At 40.5% G+C, this 22,338-nt stretch overlaps 1 protein-coding gene across 2 annotated transcripts in view; it reads right to left on the bottom strand.

Annotated features, from left to right (window-relative positions):
* Positions 1 to 18,020: 18,020 nt before the first annotated feature.
* The window catches only part of RHOJ (ras homolog family member J), an 82,699-nt gene continuing 78,381 nt past the window's right edge, over positions 18,021 to 22,338 (bottom strand). The window contains exons 5-6 of one of the 2 annotated variants that reach the window (XM_067733899.1): positions 19,944 to 20,124; positions 18,021 to 19,790 (exon numbers count right to left, since the gene is read on the bottom strand). In XM_067733899.1, coding sequence (XP_067590000.1) covers positions 19,978 to 20,124 — 147 coding nt within the window. In that variant the 3' untranslated portion in view covers positions 18,021 to 19,790; positions 19,944 to 19,977. Of the gene's footprint in view, positions 20,125 to 22,338 lie in introns of both variants that reach the window. The other variant, XM_067733891.1, reaches the window with a different exon arrangement.

Genomic DNA, 22,338 nt, shown 5'->3' on the forward strand with positions numbered 1-22,338 from the left:
TAAAGCATGTCCTCTGTCTTTTGAATTCATGAAAACTTTCAAAAAAGTCTTTTTCATCTTTAAGACCCTTGGAATAACAACAACAAGCACGCTTAAAATGAACTGCGAGGTTATTTTTACTTGCACATTAATTTAGGATGTCATATTTAGTAAGGGACACCGACAGAGGACTGGGTACCATGAGTCCCAAAGGTGGCTCAATCTGTATTTATATCCCTGGCATTTCGTCACTAGGAACCAGGGGTCCTCCTTGAATGAGGAATCAATGAGTCCCCATGAAAACAGTAAAGCAAATGTTAGGACTGATGGTCCAGGACTGGGATGCTGAGGTGGACGACCAGGAACAAAGGACAAGAGCAAAATCCATCCCAAACTTCAGTGCAGATCTGTTGGCAGGCAAGAGAGCCGCTCTAACATGAGAAGTACTTGAGTGCCTTGGGCTCTCTGCTGGGGTGGAGAACGGGAATTAAGGATAATACTGGAGGGCACCACTCAGGTGTTTTCAACCCACCCCTAAGAACTTCCCTCAGGAGTTTCTGGGAGAAAAAGCTGCTTCTTAAAGAAACTTAGGGGAAAAAGTGGAAGCAGGAAGGGCTTGCCAGAATTTGAGAAAAGATGACTGTAGCATCCTTAAGGTTCCTGGTGGGAAACAAACGATATACTGCGGTTGCATATTGAGGAGAATTCAATGAAGAGACTATTTGCAAATGTGAAGACGGAGTTGAGGAAACCCACAAGGGGGTGGTGAAACACTCCTAAACACTTGTTTGAAGCAATGGGTAACCTAGGCCGAAGGACCAGGAAGAAGTGATGATCAGGCCCCAAAGACAACTGTAGGAGAGGAATGCCTGACAGGGGCTGCGGCTTTTCGTAGGAGGATGCAGCCATTACCAATGTGAGGCCTGGGAAGGAGGGAGGCGAGCAAATACTTCAGCCTCTCTCTGCTCCCACGCCCTGATCTTCTGCCGGAGCAAATGGGAAGGCAGAGAGTAAGGGAGCCCACTGGTTCAGCTCATAAATGTTGGCAGCCTGGGAAGCAGGTAGGAGAAGAGTGGATCTAAGGGGGCCAATGGATAAAATCACCCATAGGTATCTTACGGGAAGCTTAGCGGGAATGCCGTAGGCAGTCGTGTTGGCCACGAGAGCCATAAATCCTGCAGCATCACAGTTACTCAGTAAGACTCCTCTGTGATGAATTGGGATGGGATACACGTGGAAAGGTATGTGCTGGCTAATACAATATTGACAACATTTGAGAGATGTGGGAACAATGGTAATTATCAGGACTGTGGATGAATTGGTTGTTGAGTGCAATCAAAGCACTCAGGGCTTTGATTGCCCTGAGTGAAAGGGCAATGAGGCTTCAAATGAAAGCCTCGCTTCAAGAGTCTCTTCTCCTGAAGCTGGAGGGCAGACTGTGCTGAAATTCAGGCCTCAGACCTAATTGGAAGAGCAGGTGAATCATCAAAAAGGCTGAATCCATCACCCTGGCAGTCTCCTATACTTAACGTCCTCATAGGGAGGGAGCGGGACACAGAGACCTGCAATGGGGACAACCCCTAGATGAGCTTGAGGTTCCCTTGCTGAAGGGGCCAGCTCCTTCTTCCTAGAGGAGGCCAGCCTCCGGTGCCTGGAGACCAGGCTGAGGCCTCATCTGAGGAGGCTGCTTTACATGATGATAACTTGCCCGCCTCAAATACCATCTGCAACCCCTCATTTATTCTACATGGATAGTTAGGGTCAAGTCTCAGGATGACCCGGCTGGGGAATGACTTTCCCTGTGGTGGGAGGAATGAGATTTTCCATTGAAGGAAACTCAGGACTTGACTAATGCAGACATGGATCCAGGGAATGCGCTTGAGAACGGATCTTAAGGGTGTCAGATGGGATGAGGGGGAGGGTGGCAGAATATAAGCCCAGATAAGAAGAGTTTATTGGGGCATCCTCTCATGACTCAGGATTTAGCATCTTCATAAGGGAAGCTGGATCTCGTTCCAGTTTGCTGTTGGGATGGCTCCCTAAAGCTTGGAGGAATTGGTGGCTTACATGAACGAAGAGAAGATGCCAGACTGTCCTGGCAGAGTATTTGAGGACTAAAGGCTCAGAGAAGGGGGCCTGCTATCTTCACTTGGAGAGTTCATTGGCTAGTCCCCTCTCTAAAGCCATGAGGAATGCACAGGTGAAGGACTTCTGCATCACAGAAAAGCTTGATAGTGGCTGTCCTTTGTCGACTGGGTTGATGGCAGGAGGAACTGCCATGGACTGGGCTTCCTGGTATCAGCAGAGGTGAGAGGGGTCTGGAATAGCAGAGACCTGGTGGTACCATGTAGCTGTCAGAGGCAAGGTGAACGTAGTTGCCGTAACAGGCAGAAAAGTTGCAAAAGCAAGTGGAGGGCTCTAATCCGCAGGATCTGTGGTGCTGGCTAAGACAACTTCTACAGTAAGTATTTATTACAATCAGAAACATTATTAATGAAAAGGGGGAAACGTCTGTCACTGATAAACTTGAATCTTTTTCAAATCTCTCTCTTCCCTCTTCCCGTCTTCTCCTCTGCCATTCTCTTTTTCTCCCTCCCTCACTTCCACGAATATTTATGAACTATAGTTTTGTGCAAGGCACTGTGTTTGGGGAGTAAGATATAAATATTGCTACCATTTATGGATTTCTTACTATAAGCAGGACCCTTTATATTAATTCTTTGTAATTCTGTGTCAACCGTGCTCACAGGTATTGTAATTGCCATTTTACCATCACCATTTTGCAGACGATGAAACCAAAGCTCAGAGGGGTCAGGTAACCTGCTCAAGATCAGACAGCTGATTGGCGGCACATGCCAGGTTTCTCTGGGCCAGAACTAAATTCTTTCCATTGGAGCATGATGGCTTTTTGGAGTGTTCCTTCCAAGTTGTTCCTGCCTGGAGAAGTCTTTGAGTTTACTGACGTTGGACAGTCTCTCACTATGATAAGCATGTGTGCAGTCTCTTCTGGAGGAAACTCAGTGCAAGCGCGGGTTGTTTTATGGAGATTGTAATTTTTCTCTGGTTTTCTTTATAACCTCTAGCAAGATAGTGCTTTGCTACAGCTCAAACCAAAGCTTATAACAGGAGAGACTGAGGGAGAAAAAGAGCAGAGCCTCAAAGGGAAATTCAAAGAGACTGCTGCGGAGATGAAGGCTGTATGCCCTCAACTCATCTCCCAGGCAATGTGGACACTGGCAGAGGGATGGTGGTCCAGTGCCTATTGGGGGAGCTCTAGATAAAACCAACTCTCAGCAACTCCTTACTCTTGGAAATATGTTTATTTTGCAATTAACAAAAGGTAAAGAGAAGGAGAATTTCCTAGATTTTTTTTTGGTAAGAGCGTTTTTCAATGGAGAATGTAAGTGCTCACTGCTCATTCTACCTCTGGGCTTACTAGTTCCACTGATTGAATTCATGCTTTCCTTCTTCCACTGATTAGGAAATGAATGAGCCACCAGAAAAGCGCCAAATTCTGCTGAAGTGACTCAAAGAACTGTTCAAATTAATTAGGTTTTAAGTATACTAAAAAGCATTTCTCAGAGAGTAAATAAACTGTATATCTAATCGAAAATAATGTGGCATTGATGAGAACAAATTGCATTTCATCAAGTTTTCCAAGAGGACTGATAGTTTTTTTCATTCAGGAGACGTTTTTTCTTTTTTTAAAAAATAAATTTATTTATTTTATTTAGTTTTGGCCGCATTGGGTCTTCACTGCTATGCACAGGCTTTCTCTAGTTGCGGCGAGCAGAGGCTACTCTTCGTTGCGGTGCGCGTGCTTCTCATTGTGGTGGCTTCTCTTGTTGCGGAGCACAGGCCCTAGAGCGTGCAGGCTTCAGTAGTTGTGGCTCGTGGGCTCTGGAGCACAGGCTCAGTAGTTGTGCTCCAAGCCAGGAGACATTATCTTAAAAATAATATGTACCTTATCCTTTTTTGAGTTTTGTTTTCTTCAAAATATTAAAGCAAATTATTAAGAAGTAACTTTAAAAGGATTCTTTAGCAAATTCTGAAAATTTTATTGTCTGTTGAAAATTTCTACTAGAGAAACAGTTTACTGCATTAGAAGAATTCGGTCCTTATTGGCAAGATGAATCTTCTGGCAATTCTCTTACAATGATCTCATTTTGTTTTAATGAACATGGTTGCTGGCAATTGTGTACAGGGAGATCTAAAAGGCTCAGTGGGTGGTTGTTGTGATCCTGGAGTATCTGAAGGGGGTGCTAAAGACCTCTGAGGAGGTGATGTCTAACAACAGGAAGAAGAAATAGGGAAAGGATGAGAAAAAGAGGAGCAGGTGCACAGCACTGTGACCAGTAGTGTAAGCAGAGACTTGTTCCAGTGTTAAGGAATTTAGAGGGACTATTCGAGTCTCTAGGTCCTCATTAGCAGGAGAAGAGCAAACAGTTCCTAAGCTCTTTGGCTTTATTTTTGGCTCTAAGTTCCTCTGGCTGTCTTTCTTTAGCGTATTGAATAATTGAGTTTTAAAAAAAAAGCTTCCTGATACACAAGATCAATTATATGCTTTGACCTTGAGTGTGGGCCATTGGGGCTTCTGGAAAGTCATTCAAACCCCAAATACAACCTCTCCCAAACAAACAATCAATCAAATACACACACACACACACACACACACACACACACACACACAAACAACCTTCCCCAAAAGAGAAAAAACATTTTGCTTCAACAAAGAATATCAATATTACCAAGATGAGAATGGTAATTTTTTTTTTTTTTGGTGATGCTGAAGATATGATTACCAGCAAGGGATAAATATAAATATCCCTGAGTCACAAATAATATCATACAACTTAAAATCACTTGAAAGAGCATTTATTCACTTAAACTCTCTATATACACAATAAAGGATATTGATGAATTATTATCAGTCATTATCTCTCTGAAGTACACATACAGAATTATGCACTTAAAATAGAAATTTAATCCTCTGAGTTTGCAACTTCTTTCCACAGGAAATGCATGAACAGATCACACTTTCTTGGTCTCTGTTGCTCATGCAGAGATTATCAAGATATGGAGAGGTGCATCCTCAAAGGAAGGTGATCTAAGCTTCTAGGCTGTTCTGAGCCTCCATCTTCCATTATCCTCTTGGCATCTGCATATCAAAATTAAAATATTTGGGGAGACCAATTTTACTGAGTGGAATTAAGACATCCGGCATTTAAAAATATGTTGTCTTTGAGAGGAAGATTTTGCTCAGCTTTTGGCTCCTGTTAGAACAAGCTTAGGAAGCTAATGCTGAAAATCTCCCCATTGAAACATAAGCACTAGTTAATGAGAAAGTCCAGTTGAAACTGGTGCCAAATTTCAGCGTGAACAAAATCTGAGCCACCTTCTGGACAAACCAAAAGGAACTGATGTACCATAATTTCCCCCATGCCTGTCTCTACGCTGCAAGTTGCAGATCAGTGGAGTAGAAGTAAGTGGGCTCTGATCAGGGGGCTTCTCCGGCACTTGATTATTTCAGTGTGCTTAATTCAGTAGAGGGCTTTCTGATTTCTTGGACTGGGATTTTGTTTTACTGTTGCAATAAAGGGACTGGGAATCAAACGTTTAAAAATGATAAGTAAATGGATTCTTAAAGAGAGATCGATTGTTGATGCCAGTTTTCCTGTCCTATTAGTTTCTTAGGAAGAAGAAAAAATAGGCTTTATTTTGCAGCCTGGGGAAGGGAGTGAATGGATGGAGGTGCAGGGCTCCAGGAGGACGTGCAGTCCCTGGGGTAAGAAGCACTTTTTGGCACCTTGCACTGGTGGTTATGACCAAGAAGTAAACGGTACATTTGCAATAATGAAAATCATCTTTGGTAAGACTTTGTTTTTGGATTTGACTAAATTCTTCCAAGAATGCTAGCCACTTCGGGTAGCCAAGCTGCTCCCAGATGTAAAAGCTGTCCCACTTTAAAAGCTGTACCCAATTTAAGGATATCTTGGGACCCAAGTGTTTTCCTGCAGCCTCAAGCATGAAGGAACAGCCGACTGACAGGACCAGAGTCAGAGCTTTAGGGGGCAGAAGGTTGTCCTTCTCAGAGGAAGTGGTCCCTTAGTGACGGTACCTGCACAATGACATCAGGTTCTTATTCTGGGATGGAATCACTGATACCCTAGCTAAAAAATTAGTAGCCATTTGTACAAAAGAAGTGGTAATCCTTGTGCTCTTTCTTTGTTTGAAAGTAGGTATGATTTCCTTCAGAACTTCTGCAACAACAATGGAATTTGAATAAGATAATAGGCTTAAGCGTGTGTGTGTGTGTGTGTGTGTGTGTGTGTGTGTGTGTGTGTACACTTTTCAATCTTTAAAGGGCTCTTGGGGTATGGATGGGGTGAACAAAGCATGGTCCCCTGTAATGTTTAGTAAAAAATACGTTAAGTGATAACAACTCTGGTCTGTGCTTAGGGCAATAAAGATATAAATCTGGGAGACGCCCTTTGTAGAGGACAAGCTATAGTCAATCCTTACTCTGGCCTCTAGAGCACTATCTAGAATATTGTCTTAAGCAATGAACAACAAAGCTTTACTAAAAATTTTATGCCTCAGAAATGTGTTTTATCTTCATTTTATAAGTTTACATTACATGATATAAATCTTTCTTTTCTTTTTAAAATTTTAATTAATTTATTTTTTAACATCTTGATTGTAGTATAATTGCTTTACAATGTTGTATTAGTTTCTGCTGTGTAACAAAGTGAATCAGCTATACATATACATACATCCCCGTATCTCCTCCCTCTTGTGTCTCCCTCCCACCCTCCCTATCCCACCCCTGTAGGTGGTCACAAAGCACCGAACTGATTTCCCTGAGCTATGCAGCTGTTTCCCACTAGCTATCTATTTTACATTTGGTAGTATATATAAGTCCATGCCATGCTTTCACTTCATCCCAGCTTACCCTTCCCCCTCCCTGTGTCCTCAAGTCCATTCTCTACATCTGGGTCTTTATTCCTATCCTGCCCCTAGGTTCTTCAGAACCATTTTTTTTTCTTTTAGATTCCATATATATGTGTTAGCATACAGTATTTATTTTTCTCTTTCTGACTTACTTCACTCTGTATGACAGACTCTAGGTCCATCCACCTCACTACAAATAACTCAATTTCATTTCTTTTTATGGTTGAGTAATATTCCATTGTATATAGGTGTCACATCTTCTTTATCCATTCATCTGTTGATGGACATTTAGGTTGCTTCCATGTCCTGGCTATTGTAAATAGAGCTGTAATGAACATTGTGGTACATGATGCTTTTTTGTTTTTTTTTTTTTACACTTAGAGTTTTATTTCTTGGCCATTTTTTTTAAATCTTTATTGGAGTATAATTGCTTTACAATGGTGTGTTAGTTTCTGTTCCATAACAAAGCGAATCAGCCATACATATACACATGTTCCCATATCTCTTCCCTCTTGCGTCTCCCTCCCTCCCACTCTTCCTATCCCACCCCTCCAGGCAGTCACAAAGCACCGAGCTGATCTCCCTGTGCTATGTGGCTGCTTCCCACTAGCTATCTACCTTACATTTGGTAGTGTATATATGTCCATGCCTCTCTCTCGCTTTGTCACAGCTTACCCTTCCCCCTCCCCATATCCTCAAGTCCATTCTGTAGTAGGTCTGTGTCTTTATTCCTGTCTTACCCCTAGGTTCTTCATGACATTTTTTTCCCTTAAATTCCATATATATGTGTTAGCATACGGTATTTGTCTTTCTCTTTCTGACTTACTTCACTCTGTATGACTGACTCTAGGTCTATCCACCTCATTACAAATAGCTCAATTTCGTTTCTTTTTATGGCTGAATAATATTCCATTGTATATATGTGCCACATCTTCTTTATCCATTCATCCGATGATGGACACTTAGGTTGTTTCCATCTCTGGGCTATTGTAAATAGAGCTGCAATGTACATTTTGGTACATGACCCTTTTTGAATTATGGTTTTCTCAGGGTATATGCCCAGTAGTGGGATTGCTGGGTCATATGGTAGTTCTATTTTTAGTTTTTTAAGGAACCTCCATACTCTTCTCCATAGTGGCTGTATCAATTTATATTCCCACCAACAGTGCGAGAGGGTTCCCTTTTCTCCACACCCTCTCCAGCATTTATTGTTTATAGATTTCTTGATGATGGCCATTCTGACTGGTGTGAGGTGATACCTCATTGTAGTTTTGATTTGCATTTCTCTAATGATTAGTGATGTTAGCATCCTTTCATGTGTTTGTTGGCAATCTGTATATCTTCTTCGGAGAAATGTCTATTTAGGTCTTCTGCCCATTTTTGGATTGGGTTGTTTGTGTTTTTGATATTGAGCTGCCTGATCTGCTTGTAAATTTTGGAGATTAATCCCTTGTCAGTTGCTTCATTTGCAAATATTTTCTCCCATTCTGAGGGTTGTCCTTCAATCTTGTTTATGTTTTCCTTTGCTGTGCAAAAGCTTTTAAGTTTCATTAGGTCCCATTTTTTAATTTTTGTTTTTATTTCCATTTCTCTGCGAGGTGGGTCAAAAAGGATCTTGGTGTGATTTATGTCATAGAGTGTTCTGACTATGTTTTTGTCTAAGAGTTTTATAGTGTCTGGCCTTACATTTAGGTCTTTAATCCATTTTGAGTTTATTTTTGTGTATGGTGTTAGGAAGTGTTCTAATTTCATTCTTTTACATGTAGCTGTCCAGTTTTCCCAGCACCACTTATTGAAGAACCTGTCTTTTCTCCATTGTATATTCTTGCCTCCTTTATCAAAAATAAGGTGTCAATATGTGTGTGGGTTTATCTCTGGGCTTTCTATCCTGTTCCATTGATCTATATTTCTGTTTTTGTGCCAGTACCGTACTGTCTTGATTACTGTAGCTTTGTAGTATAGTCTGAAGTCCAGGAGGCTGATTCATCCAGCTACGTTTTTCTTTCTCATGGTTGCTTTTGCTATTTGGGGTCTTTTGTGTTTCCATACAAATTGTGAAATTTTTTGTTCTAGTTCTGTGAAAAATGCCATTGGTAGTTTGATAGGGATTGCATTGAATCTGTAGATTGCTTTCGGTAGTAGAGTCATTTTCACAATGTTGATTCTTCCAATCCAAGAACATGGTATATCTTTCCATCTGTTTGTATCCTCTCTAATTTCTTTCATCAGTGTCTTATGGTTTTCTGCATACAGGTCTTTTGTCTCTGTAGGTAGGTTTATTCCTAGGTATTTTATTCTTTTTGTTGCAATGGTAAATGGGAGTGTTTCCTTAATTTCACTTTCAGATTTTTCATCATTAGCGTATAGGAATGCAAGAGATTTCTGTGCATTAATTTGTATCCTGCTACTTTACCAAATTCATTGATTAGCTCTAGTAGTTTTCTGGTAGTATCTTTAGGATTCTCTATGTATAGTATCATGTCATCTGCAAACAGTGACAGCTTTACTTCTTCTTTTCCGATTTGGATTCCTTTTATTTCTTTTTCTTCTCTGATTGCTGTGACTAAAACTTTCAAAACAGTGTTGAATAATAGTGGTAAGAGTGGACAACCTTGTCTTGTTCCTGATCTTAGAGGAAATGGTTTCAGTTTTTCACCATTGAGAACAATGTTGACTGTAGGTTTGTCATATATGGCCTATATTATGTTGAGATAAGTTCCCTCTATGCCTATTTTCTGCAGGGTTTTTACCATAAATCGGTGTTGGATTTTGTCAAAAGCTTTTTCAGCATCTATTGAGATAATCATATGGTTTTTCTCCTTCAATTTGTTAATATGGTTTATCACATTGATTGATTTGCGTATATTGAAGAATCCTTGCATTCCTGGAATAAACCCCACTTGATCATAGTGTATGATCCTTTTAATGTGCTGTCCGATTCTGTTTGCTCGTATTTTGTTGAGGATTTTTGCATCTATGTTCATCAATGATATTGGCCTGTAGTTTTCTTTCTTTGTGACATGCTTGTCTGGTTTTGGTATCAGGGTGAGGGTGGCCTCGTAGAATGAGTTTGGGAGTGTTCCTCCCTCTGCTATACTTTGGAAGAGTTTGAGAAGGATAGGTGTTAGCTCTTCTCTAAATGTTTGATAGAATTTGCCTGTGAAGCCATCTGGTCCTGGGCTTCTGTTTGTTGGAAGATTTTTAATCACAGTCTCAATGCCAGTGCTTGTGATTGGTCTGTTTATATTTTCTATTTCTTCCTGGTTCAGTCTTGGAAGGTTGTGCTTTTCTAAGACTGTGTCCATTTCTTCCAGGTTGTCCATTTTATTGGCATAGAGTTGCTTGTAGTAATCTCTCATGATCCTTTGTATTTCAGCAGTGTCAGTTGTTACTTCTTTTTCATTTCTAATTCTATTGATTTGAGTCTTCTCCCTTGTTTTCTTGATGAGTCTGGCTAATGGTTTATCAATTTTGTTTATCTTCTCAAAGAGCCAGCTTTTAATTTTATTGAATCTTGCTATCATTTCCTTCATTTCTTTTTCATTTATTTCTGATCTGATCTTTATGATTTCTTTCCTCCTGCTAACTTTGGGGTTTTTAGTTCTTCTTTTTCTAATTGCTTTAGGTGTAAGGTTAGGTTGTTTATTTGAGGTGTTTCTTGTTTCTTGAGGCAGGATTGTATTGCTGTAAACTTCCCTCTTAGAACTGCTTTTGCTGCATCCCATAGGTTTTGGGTCGTCGTGTCTCCATTGTCATTTGTTTCTAGGTTTTTTTGATTTCCCCTGATTTCTTCAGTGATGTCTTGGTTATTAAGTAGTGTGTTGTTTAGCCTCCATGTGTTTGTGTTTTTTACAGGTTTTTTCCTATAATTGATATGTAGTCTCATAGCATTGTGGTCGGAAAAGATACTTGATACGATTTCAATTTTCTTAAATTTACCAAGGCTTGATTTGTGACCCAAGATATGATCTATCCTGGAGAATATTCCATGAGCATTTGAGAGGAAAGTGTATTCTGTTGTTTTTGGATGGAATGTCCTATAAATATCAGTTAAGTCCATCTTGTTTAATGTATCATTTAAAGCTTGTGTTTCCTTATTTATTTTCATTTTGGATGATCTGTCCATTGGTGAAAGTGGGGTGTTAAGGTCCCCTACTATGATTGTGTTACTGTCGATTTCCCCTTTTATGGCTGTTAGCATTTGCCTTATGTATGGAGGTGCTCCTTTGTTAGGTGTGTAAATATTTACAATTGTTATATCTTCTTGGATTGATCTCTTGATCATTATGTATTGTCCTCCTTTGTATATTGTAAGAGTCTTTGTTTTAAAGTCTATTTTGTCTGATATGAGAATTGCTACTCCAGCTTTCTTTTGATTTCCATTTGCATGGAATATCTTTTTCCATCCCCTCACTTTCAGTCTGTATGTGTCCCTAGGTCTGAACTGGGTCTCTTGTAGACTGCATACATACGAGTCTTCTTTTATTTTAAAAATTAATTAATTAATTTTTGGTTTCATTGCGTCTTTGTTGCTGCGAGTGGCAGCTACTCTTCATTGTGGTATGCAGGCTTCTCCTTGCAGTGGCTTCTCTTTTTGCAGAGCATGGGCTCTAGGCACATAGGCTTCAGTAGTTGTGGCACATGGTCTCAGTAGTTGTGGCACATGGGCTTAGTTGCTCCGCAACTTGTGGGATATTCCCGGACCAGGGTTTGAACCCACATCTCCTGCATTGGCAGGTGGATTCTTAACCACTGAACCACAAGGGAAGCCCACGGGTCTTGTTTTTGTATCCATTCAGCTAGCATATGTCTTTTGGTTGGAGCATGTAATCCATTTACATTTAAGGTGATTATCAATATGTATGTTCCTATTACCATTTTCTTAATTGTTTTGGGTTTGTTATTGTAGGTCTTTTCCTTCTCTTGTGTTTCCTGCCTAGAGAAGTTCCTTTAGCATTTGTTGTAAAGCTGGTTTGGTGGTGCTGAATTCTCTTAGCTTTTGCTTGTGTGTAAAGGTTTTAATTTCTCTGTGGAATCTGAATGAGATCCTTGCTGGGTAGGGTAGTCTTGGTTGTAGTTTTTCCCCTTTTATCACTTTAAATATGCCTTGCCACTCCCTTCTGGCTTGCAGAGTTTCTGCTGAAAGATCAGTTGTTTACCTTATTGGGATTCCGTTGTATGCTATTTGTTGTTTTTCCCTTGCTGCTTTTAATATTTTTTCTTTGTATTTAATTTTTAATAGTTTGATTGATATGTGTCTTGGTGTGGTTCTCCTTGGATTTATCCTGCATGGGATCTCTGTGCTTCCTGGACTTGATTGACTGTTTTCTTTCCTATATTAGGGAAGTTTTCAACTATAATCTCTTTAATGTTTTCTCAGTCCCTTTCTTTTTCTCTTCTTCTTCTGGGACCCCTATAATTCAAATATTGGTGCATTTAATGTTATCCCAGAGGTCTCTGAGACTGACCTCAATGCTTTTCAATCTTTTTTCTTTATTCTGCTCTGCAGTAGTTATTTCCACTGTGTTATCTTCCAGGTTACTTATCCATTCTTGTGCCTCAGTTATTCTGCTATTGATTCCTTTTTGAAAGTTTTAAATTTCATTTATTGTGTTGTTCATCATTGTTTGTTTGCTCTTTAGTACTTCTATGTCCTTGTTAAGTGTTTCTTGTATTTTCTCCATTCTATTTCCAAGATTTTGGATCATCTTTACTATCATTACTCTGAATTCTTTTTCAGGTAGACTGCCTATTTCCTCTTCATTTGTTCAGTCTGCTGGGTTTTTACCTTGCTCCTTTAGCTGCTGTGTGTTTCTCTGTCTTCTCATTTTGCTTAAGTTACTGTGTTTTGGGTCTCCATTTTGCAGGCTGCAGGTTTGTAGTTCCTGTTGTTTTTGGTGTCTTCCCCCAGTGGCTAAGCTTGGTTCAGTGGGTTGTGTATGCCTCCCGGTGGAGGGGACTGGTGCCTGTGTTCTGGTGGATGAGGCTGGACCTTGTCTTTCTGGTGGGCAGGACTGCATCTGGTCATGTGTTTTGGGGTGTCTGTGACCTTATTATGATTATTATGATTTTAGGCAGCCTCTCTGTTAATGGGTGGGGTTGTGTTCCTGTCTTGCTAGTTGATTGGCATAGGGTGTCCAGCACTGTAGCTTGCTGGTTGTTAAGTGGAGCTGGATCTTAGCATTGAGATGGAGACCTCTGGGAGAGCTTTTGCCGTTTGATATTACATGGAGCCGGGAGGTCTCTGGCGGACCAATGTCCTGAACTCGGCTCTCCCACCTCAGAGGCACAGGCCTGACACCTGGCTGGAGCACCAAGACCCTGTCAGCCACACGGCCCCTACTATCCTATAAAAATTGTAAATCGGGGGAATTCCCTGCTGGTCCAGTTGTTAAGACTCTGTGCTGCAACTGCAGGGGGTGTGGGTTCTATTCCTGGTTGGGGAACCTTTAGTTTTGGGGTAGTCGTTCAGGCGACAACCCCATCAGCTCCCATCCAGCCTCCCTCTTTCATCTTCTCCAACTTGTGGGCTAGGTAAGAGTTTAATATTGTGACGAAGGGCACAAGCTTCTTTTGCAGATCGCCTGAGTTATCAATGTTAGGTGACTGGATGATTGGAGGCTGCTGGTTTTGGAGGATCTCCTGCAGAGGCGGGGGCTGCAGTGCCTCAGTCTGGGGACAAGGACACTGGTCTCTTTCTTATTTCTTCATGGAAAATAATTTTGGAGGGTATTTTTCCTCTCCCTTAGAAACACCAGAAAGACTTTCAGAAAAGAAGTACTTTAGATTTATCAGATCTTTCAAACCAGATGCTGCTTTTCTGCTTTTGATTCCAAAATATGCTGTTTCTGCAGCTGGGAAGCACATGACAAGTAAAAGAAAGGACTCCTGAAAGCCTGTTTATTCATCCAGTAAATGTGAACAGCTCAAATATTAGCCTAAGGAATACCCAAAAGGTAGCATCAGAGGGACAGGCGAAGCTGGTGATTTCGTCATCTTGGCAGCTACATATTTGGGTGTAAAGACTGATGGTAAACTTTTTGTTGTCTCATAGGCCAGTATTCTCAAATTTTAATGTGCACATAAATCACTTGGGGGTCTTATTAAAATACAGCTTCAGATTCAGTAGGTCTGGCCTGGGGCTGAGATTCTATAGTCCTAACCATCTCTTGGGTAGTGCCCACCCGATTAGTTCCCAGACTACACTTTGAGTAGCAAATTTCCCATTCTAACAGAGGCCTGGGGAAGGCAGTTTTCTTGAGTGGCTGGTAGGGACACCCTCAGATCACCCAGAAATGACAGTAGGAAAAAAAGACTGTTTAATGAACTAAAAGAACATGGCACAAGATAAACTGCAAGGTTAGAGTACATGAAATAATATTCCGTTAATTATGAAAAGTATACACAGAATACATAAGAAGCAGATTGTAAGAAAGGCAATCCGTGAGCAGGTCAGCCATTCTCCCCTTGTCTGTCATTTCCTCTGTAGAGATTACATGGGGAGGAGGGTGGACCATTTCCATTGGGATAAAATTCTGCTTAGATGTACTTAAACAGCAATTACTGTGTACTCAGAGTAAAAAGCAATTTAAACCAGGTGATGAGGAGAATGTAGAATTCATTAGCCTTCTGCCCACAGCCCCTCTACGAGAAAAGATCTGATTGCTTACAAAAATTGATTTAAAAAATAGCAGGTGGTGATACTTTTAGGTGCATATTTACAAAGCTACCCCAAACGTACCACCCTGCCATGAAAGAGTTTCTATTTTTTCTCCAAAGAATTAACGTAAACTCAAAAGACTGCCTTGTTCAGGGTCTCTGGGAGGTGAAGTGTGCTACTATGGCTTCTAGGTGAGACTCAGCTCTGTCCTCAGATTACCCCAGGCATCACATCCCCTGAAACACTGATCAGGTCCTGTTCATCAAAGATAACTGCATATACTGGGAGGCTTGGAGGACATGGCTGAAAATACAACAAAATCACGCCAGCTACAATATCATGAAGTTTCCGAGTCACTGCAGAACTCAGAATAAAATGAAATTACCAGGGTAGAACATGTTTAAAACATGCACAAAATGACTCTGGATTTTAACATAATATTCCCTAAGGAGAAAAAAAACATAGATTGTGACCAAGACTAATCATGCAGCTTTTCCTCTAATTTCCTGTAGTAGAAGTTAAAAGCCAAGAACTGTTACTGAATTTGCATCCTCCAAATTCACAGATGAGCCAAACCCTCCTTGACTCATTCCTGTCCTAACCCCAAGAGACCTCCAAAGCGCAGGGCTGAGCCTCTAATGCCTGATGTGCCTCTGCGTAGAGCTTGGAGCTTTAATTTCCCTTCTGGTCTTTGTTGACCATGGAAACACCATGAATTGTTGCTTTATCTCATATTTTGGTACTCCGTTATTGCTATTGTACATTTTATTTTATTTTGTTTTGCAGTTTAGAAATGTTTTAATTTTAGGAAGGCAATGCTGTTGTGCATTTTCAATGCAATTAGAGATATTCTGCCAAGATAAATAAATATCCTTCATACAAGTAACTGTCTTTCCAGATATCCCACAGTCATCCTTTGCAGGTTTTAAATCACGTTCATTCTCAAGGAAACTTTCAAAATAATTTATTCACTCATATTTCTCAGTAAGTTTCCCTTGAATCCCTGCTCCATATTGGCAGAGAAAGTGTGAAGGGGATGACCTGCACTGCTATTTAAGACCCAAAGAGCACTGTCCAGCATTTCATCCTTTTTTTTTTTTTTTTTTTTTCGGTACGCGGGCCTCTCACTGCTGTGGCCTCTCCCGTTGCGGAGCACAGGCTCCGGACGCGCAGGCTCAGCGGCCATGGCTCACGGGCCCAGCCGCACCGCGGCATGTGGGATCTTCCCGGACCGGGACATGAACCCGTGTCCCCTGCATCGGCAGGCGGACTCTCAATCACTGCGCCACCAGGGAAGCCCCTATCCATTTTTAATGAATCACGAGGTGGAATTATCTAGGATTATCACACGATTAACTCTGTTGGCTGACTCTGCTTAGATACCCAGAAACATGGAATGCTCTTCATGTGAATGGTCCTGCTTTCTTCCCTATGCCTCTAGAGACCAGTCAGAGGTTAGCAATTCCCTGGGAGAATTGTCAGCTATGTGTTTTTGCCTTGTATTTGGTTATGGCTTTTTTCTCCATTCTCTAAATGTTTCCTGTTTAAAAGTACCTAACTTTCTTTGCAAGAAATTCGGTTTCCCTGACCTTCTCTCTCTCTCTCTCTCTTTTTTTTTTCTGTTTCTAATGGTCCTTGAAATGAAAATGTTTTCTTGAGTTTCCTTATTTGTACTTGGGCAGCCTACTCAATGACTCACGAGAATCGCTGGCGACCTGTGGTCCTCTCTGTTGAAGAGAATGCACATTTTGCAATCTGGCCTCTAAACATAGGGGTAGATTTAAAAATGAAGACATAAATGGTTAATTATCTCCAGCATGGTGTCAAACATTCCTTTAAAGTTAAACCTTGATTTTTAATCTTCCGCTTTGGTCTAATGGATGAGTTTGCCTTTATGAATGCAATACTGTTTCTTTAAAGGCTGACCTCAAGTCAAATATTTCTTCTTGAAGACTCTCTACTTCGCGCGGTTATTGCTCATAGGAACCAACACTCCTAATGATGATATTTTTGTTGCCTTCAAATTCTGGGTTAACTTTTTAAAATTTTCTCCTAAAATTGTGAATGTGGTTGTGACTGCCTCTTTACTACCGTTTGAATATTATTTCCTTATTGGTATTCTATGAAAGTTGTGTATGGTTACGGCCACTTCATCTGGTACCTCTCTTATAGACTGGAAATCTTTCAAATGGTTCTTTGCACGTCATGATCAAACATATTATTATTATAGTCTCAGGACCAAATCTCTCATCCTCTCATATGTGTATGACTCAAGTGTTTGATTTCCCAGTTTAGTGCTGCCTGGTTTAGGGTGGATGTAGTTACTGCATTCAGTAATTGCTCTTTGAATATAAATTTACTTGGCAGAAAGCAGCCCAGAATTCTCCTGTTAACACGGCTCTGACTTGTGTCTTAGTCCTTTTGTGTTTCCAAAGGAGTCTATTAATTCTACCAAACAACCCACCATCTGACTGAAAAAAAAATCTGTCAAACTAGCTACTTGATTAAGCCATTAGATTGAGATTACATTACATTGTATATTCCGGATTCCAGGCATATTAGCATGTAGATCAGATTCTTGTTTCTAGGTTATTACTAGTTTGATGGAATATGTTCTTATAGTGGCCCATGCCATGTGTTTGAAATGTGGCTAGGATCTATAGGATAAACAGATATAACTTGGGTAATACACCTACAAAACTCCAACTTAATATGCTGATAATGAATAGATTATAGTATGGCGTTGAAGGATGGGAAGCAGAGAAGCTGAGATCTGTCCTAGCTTTGTTGCAACACATCCCTTTTAACTCATCTGGGCTTGAGTTTTCTCATCTGTACAATGAAGGGATTGGACTATAGCTTCTTCTGTCTCTGAAAAGTTAAGACTCTACCCTCCAATGGAGATCAGCTGCCCCTCCTTGACTTTGGAAGATAGTGTAGACCTTTAAAGGATCCTTGTTGAGATTTCTATGTCTTTTTATCTTTGGTTTCAGAATATAGTTTTATTCAATCTTATGGCAGAAAACATTTTTTTTTAGTGAAATGAACTACCAATCGCCACGAAACAGGGAATACATGATTAATTTGGTGGAATGACATTAACACATTTAGGTTGCTTTGTTCTTCATTATTTTATTCAACAATTAGCTCATAAGACTGCTAAGAGCCTGTGCACCACACAGACACTAACAGTCTCTCTCCAGGTTCTGGTTCCAGGTGAGAGAGAGATCTCCCACCATGAACAAGTTAATCTCTGTGGCCCATTAGGGAGGTGATGGCTTGGGGAACCGTTCGCCTATTGAGTGCACATATCTGGAAAATTCTCCTGGCAGAACAAGCATACTGCTCTCAATTTTTCATCCACATCAGTGAGATGTGAGGAGTGGCTCTTTAGCAAGACGCGACCACACAATAACGTAACAAAACCAGCTAACGGCACTTCATTTATTATAGGGCTAAATGCTCATTATTGTTTGTAAAGGATGAATTCATAACCTCTGCAGAGTTATAGTTTATACATGGTTGATTTCCATTTACAAAGAGAGAAAGTCATTGTTTTCTCTAAATGTCAAGCTTTGACTTACAAAACTCCCGTTTTCTTTTAGGTTGGGGGGTGTGTGTGTGTGTTCAAGAAAATGTTTAGCAACTAGATAGGGGAGGAGGGAAATAAAACTTGAAATGTAGTAGGGAAAGCACATTTCAAAAATTCTAAACAAACAAACAAAACCCCCAAAACTGAGGGGGTTTCGTGGAAGGTCTTAACAGAAAAGACCCTCACCGTACACTTCTTTTTTAATGTGCTTCCTCCAGGAGCAGAAGGAACTGGAAAAACTGGATTTTTTCCAACAGGAGTGTGAATCTGGAAATTCTTAAACAAAAATTTGTATAATTTCATGCTGCAAAGAGGCACTCTGCTTATGCAATTGAAATAAAAAATAAAGTGCCTACCTGGGTGTTTCCAGAGTAACTGTAAGCAAATAAGACTAATTAGAAGCCTTCACAGTCTCTAATTAAAAGCTAGGAAATAACTCACTCTGCGATACAAGAATCCCTGGATGTTTGGAAGAGTCACTTCCCCAAGGCCAAAGTCCCTGTTGCATGGAGCATACCATTTTAGAAGCAGGGGATCCAGAGCTTGGTACCCATGGATCTAGCCCTGAAATACACATTTGGGACAATGAGTACAGGAAATAGGGAGGGGCAATATTTTAGTACCAGTTGTACTTGGAAAATATCATTTAAAAAGAATGGGAGCTCCCATGGACAAGCAGAGAAGCACTTTCAGTTGAAGTGAGAGGGAAAATTGAGGCACTTTGCTTAAGCTTTGGGGACTTTTAAACACTTAACTTTTTCATGCCCCATGGCCAGATCCTTCTTTGGAATAAAGTTATTATTGGGTGTGGGAGAGAGTGTGAAATCGAGAAAGGAGAGGTGCATGCAATGGGGAAGGGAGGGAGCAGGAAAGTTCACTTTGCTGAATAAAGAATCTTTTAAAATATAGGTCTGCCACATTCTCTCCCCAATCAGTTTGACCGAAAAGCAGAAATACTACTCTCTGAAACACAGTTCATTTGCAATTTTCCATCACAATATAATGTGGAAAAAATAAGGCTACCTATCAACGTAAGCATATCTGGGGTGAATCTTAGGCAAAAAATGTGGACCTGCAATAATTCAGATGGTATTTTCTTTCAGTCAGTTTCAAAAATTATGGCTCCATATATTTCCAAAAGTTTCAGCATTTTCTTGTATCTCCTTACAGTCAGGCATTCAGAGGTACGTGTTGGTTTTAATAGCTTTGGTAGAAACATGCTGAAATAGGAATGGATATAAAACCCTTTGTCTTTAGGCTAATTTGGTGTGGATTTATAAGGCCTGAGTAAACTGGTAAATTAGTAAATTTCTTAAAATAATACCAATGAATGTAAGACACATAGTAGAACAGCAGATTCAGAAAGAAAAATAGGTTAGTATTGTATTCCCATGTTTTGTAAAAGACATCAAGTAAGGCCGCCAATACAGGAACCGAGTTCTTTTTTTGTTTTTCCTGCGATGATTTCCTATCAGCTTCATGTTCTTGGAGGGGGCGATGAAAAAATGCGAGATGGCCTTTGACTTTGTTTCCTACGTGGTCAGCAGTGGCACTGGCTGGAATCCGGGCTCAGCATTCTCGTAGAGTGTGCAACGTGGATGCTTCTGGCTGGTAGGGAGGATGTGGCAGTTAGCTGATAGTGTGCCGTGTTTGGGAGGGCTCACAGGGCGGGGGAGCAAGCCTCGGTGTCAGAGACTTCCTCTCTGGTCATGCCCTCCTTTTGGCTTGAGCTGGGTCTCAGAGGTTGGCTGCCATTCTTACCCTTAGATGGGGTGGAGGTGGGTCTCAAGCTACCTCAGATAATTAAACAGCAGCTGTGACACTTGGAGCAGTGTTTCTTCTTTTTCTTGGGATGGAAAATGGTGAGGATCGCTTCATCAAAAACGGCTTTGAGACCTTTCTGAGTCAGGGCCGAGCATTCCAAGTAGCACTGTGCTCCAATCTTAAACACAAAAGAGAGAAAGGCATGAGAGGAGAAAAAGAGAGAAAAGCACAGTGGTGTCTGCCCTCTGCGCAGCCAACTGCTGCTGCTTGTCTCACAAACAGCCTGGGGGACGGTTTGGATCATGTCTTTTTCTTCTGCATTTCAATTTGCATCTGCTATCCTGATTTTTGGTATTTTTATATTTTTTGCTTTCTGATATTAACAATAAATGATTGTGGAGTGCTTTTGATAAGCAGCAAATTCTGAAAGTGATCCATAACCATTTATTCATAAATATAAGAATATAAATAATATAAAAATTGAGAGGATTCAAACCAGTGATATGGTTTAAATATATATTGTGAACAACAGGGTACATGATGTTGTTTTTAGTACCTCATTTGTATGCAGAACATGTAAATCTGGTGCGAGTGAAACATATTCCCTTCTGTATATAGTAGGGCAGGGTGTCAACGTGGTTAATAAAGCACAAAGAAAGAGAGTGGGTGATACGGTTTTATAGGTCATTCTTGATTAAAACGCTCTTCTGACAGAAGGTGTCTCTCGGCAAAGTAATATCTGATTGGTCATATTATTCAGTTTTAAGATACATTAAAAGGCATATTTTTAAGCAGTTAAACTCCAAAACACTAAAAATAAAAATCATAAAATGCATTTACTGACACAGACACCCTCCTTATCAGTATACAGTCTATGTGTATTTAAATGAGGAAATATTTTGTGCTTGCTTAGGGCTTTGTTTCAAAGCTTTTGATGATTTCATATTATGATGTATTTGATAATCACAAGATCCCTATGAGAAATATAAAAATTCAGGCCAGAGCCATAGATTCTCATTAAAAAAATTGCAGGGTAGAGCAGACCAGAAGTTGGCAATCAACTTCATGAGATAATTCATGTGAGGGAGACCCGGGGTTTTAATTGCTCCCAAGCTCAATATGAGCTAACAGTTTGATGTGGACCTTTTAATATTAAGGATATCTGGAGAAATGCTTCTATTATATGCTTTATATTATAAGAATAACTTTGAAAAATTAAAGTGTATTCAGAAGAGGATGGCTGGATGGTGAGCTCCTGGAAACCAACAACAGATAAATGACTAAAACAGGGTAACAAAATCACATGCCGATTAGGGCCAGTAGCTTATGTAACTGAGCAAAGCAGGGCTGGTGCCAGACAACAGGGAGAGGTAGAGTCTGTGGTGGCCTGTGAAGTAAACACCCCCTCCAGAGCTGGTAGTCTACGCGGCTTAGGCAACTGTTGCCAGGCAGGCACGTTGGTTCATCCTTGCCATCTTTGTATTTTTCAAGAGGACTTGGACATTTGGATTTTAGTTAATATTTACCAATTGAAAAACACTCTATGGGTCAAGCAAGATGCTGATGTGCGATGTCTTTGGCAGCAACCAGCCAGTTTGCAATGTGTGGATTAAAGGGACTGGTGACTTAGCTTAGAATAGAGTGGGAACAGCCCCAGAAGGTGAAATGTATTGTTTAAGGACATCCAACTAGAAAGTAAATGATCTAGACCTAGAATCTGTGTCACTTGATGTGTGTTCTTTTCCTAGTTCCATGATGGAAACTGTGACGCTCGTCACTCAACACTGCAAGAAGCTGGTCAAGCTGACAGTTAATGAAATGAAGCTGCCCACTTGTTTGAAAGTCCACAGATAAGACAGCTAAGCATGAGGTAAAACTCTTCTGGTGGCATCCAGATTTTATGCACTTGCTTTTTTCCTGTATGGTTAATGGTTACTGTATGAGCCAAAGGAAAATACTCAAAGAAAAGATGTTAGATATTGATAACTTATTTTATGGTTTCGTTTTGACCATGGTCTGGATTAGAATATGGCTTTTTTATATAATTAAAAACAATTGAATGCAAGAGAGGGATAAAGGATAGAGAAATTTTTCCTAATAATGTTCTGAAATGTCATCTGTTACATTTTGGGATTGTGTTCAGTATTCGATACGAACACATGTGAAAAGCACACTAATCTAGTGAATGTGTCAACTGAATGAGTGCTTGTCATGTGCTGGCTCTTGTCAGTCATCTTGAAAAAATACACAGAAAGCACTGTGGGGCTGTTCTATCTGGAATACCTCCCCACTAATGATCACAGCCTCAGTTGATTCTGGAAATTACAGGAGAGCTGGGCTGATCTGGGCTCACACGTGGAGTTCTGGACTGTCTGGTCCTGCAAGATGGGCG

This window comes from Pseudorca crassidens, chromosome 1 (genome assembly GCF_039906515.1).
Source record: "Pseudorca crassidens isolate mPseCra1 chromosome 1, mPseCra1.hap1, whole genome shotgun sequence".
NCBI classification, from domain to species: domain Eukaryota; kingdom Metazoa; phylum Chordata; class Mammalia; order Artiodactyla; family Delphinidae; genus Pseudorca; species Pseudorca crassidens.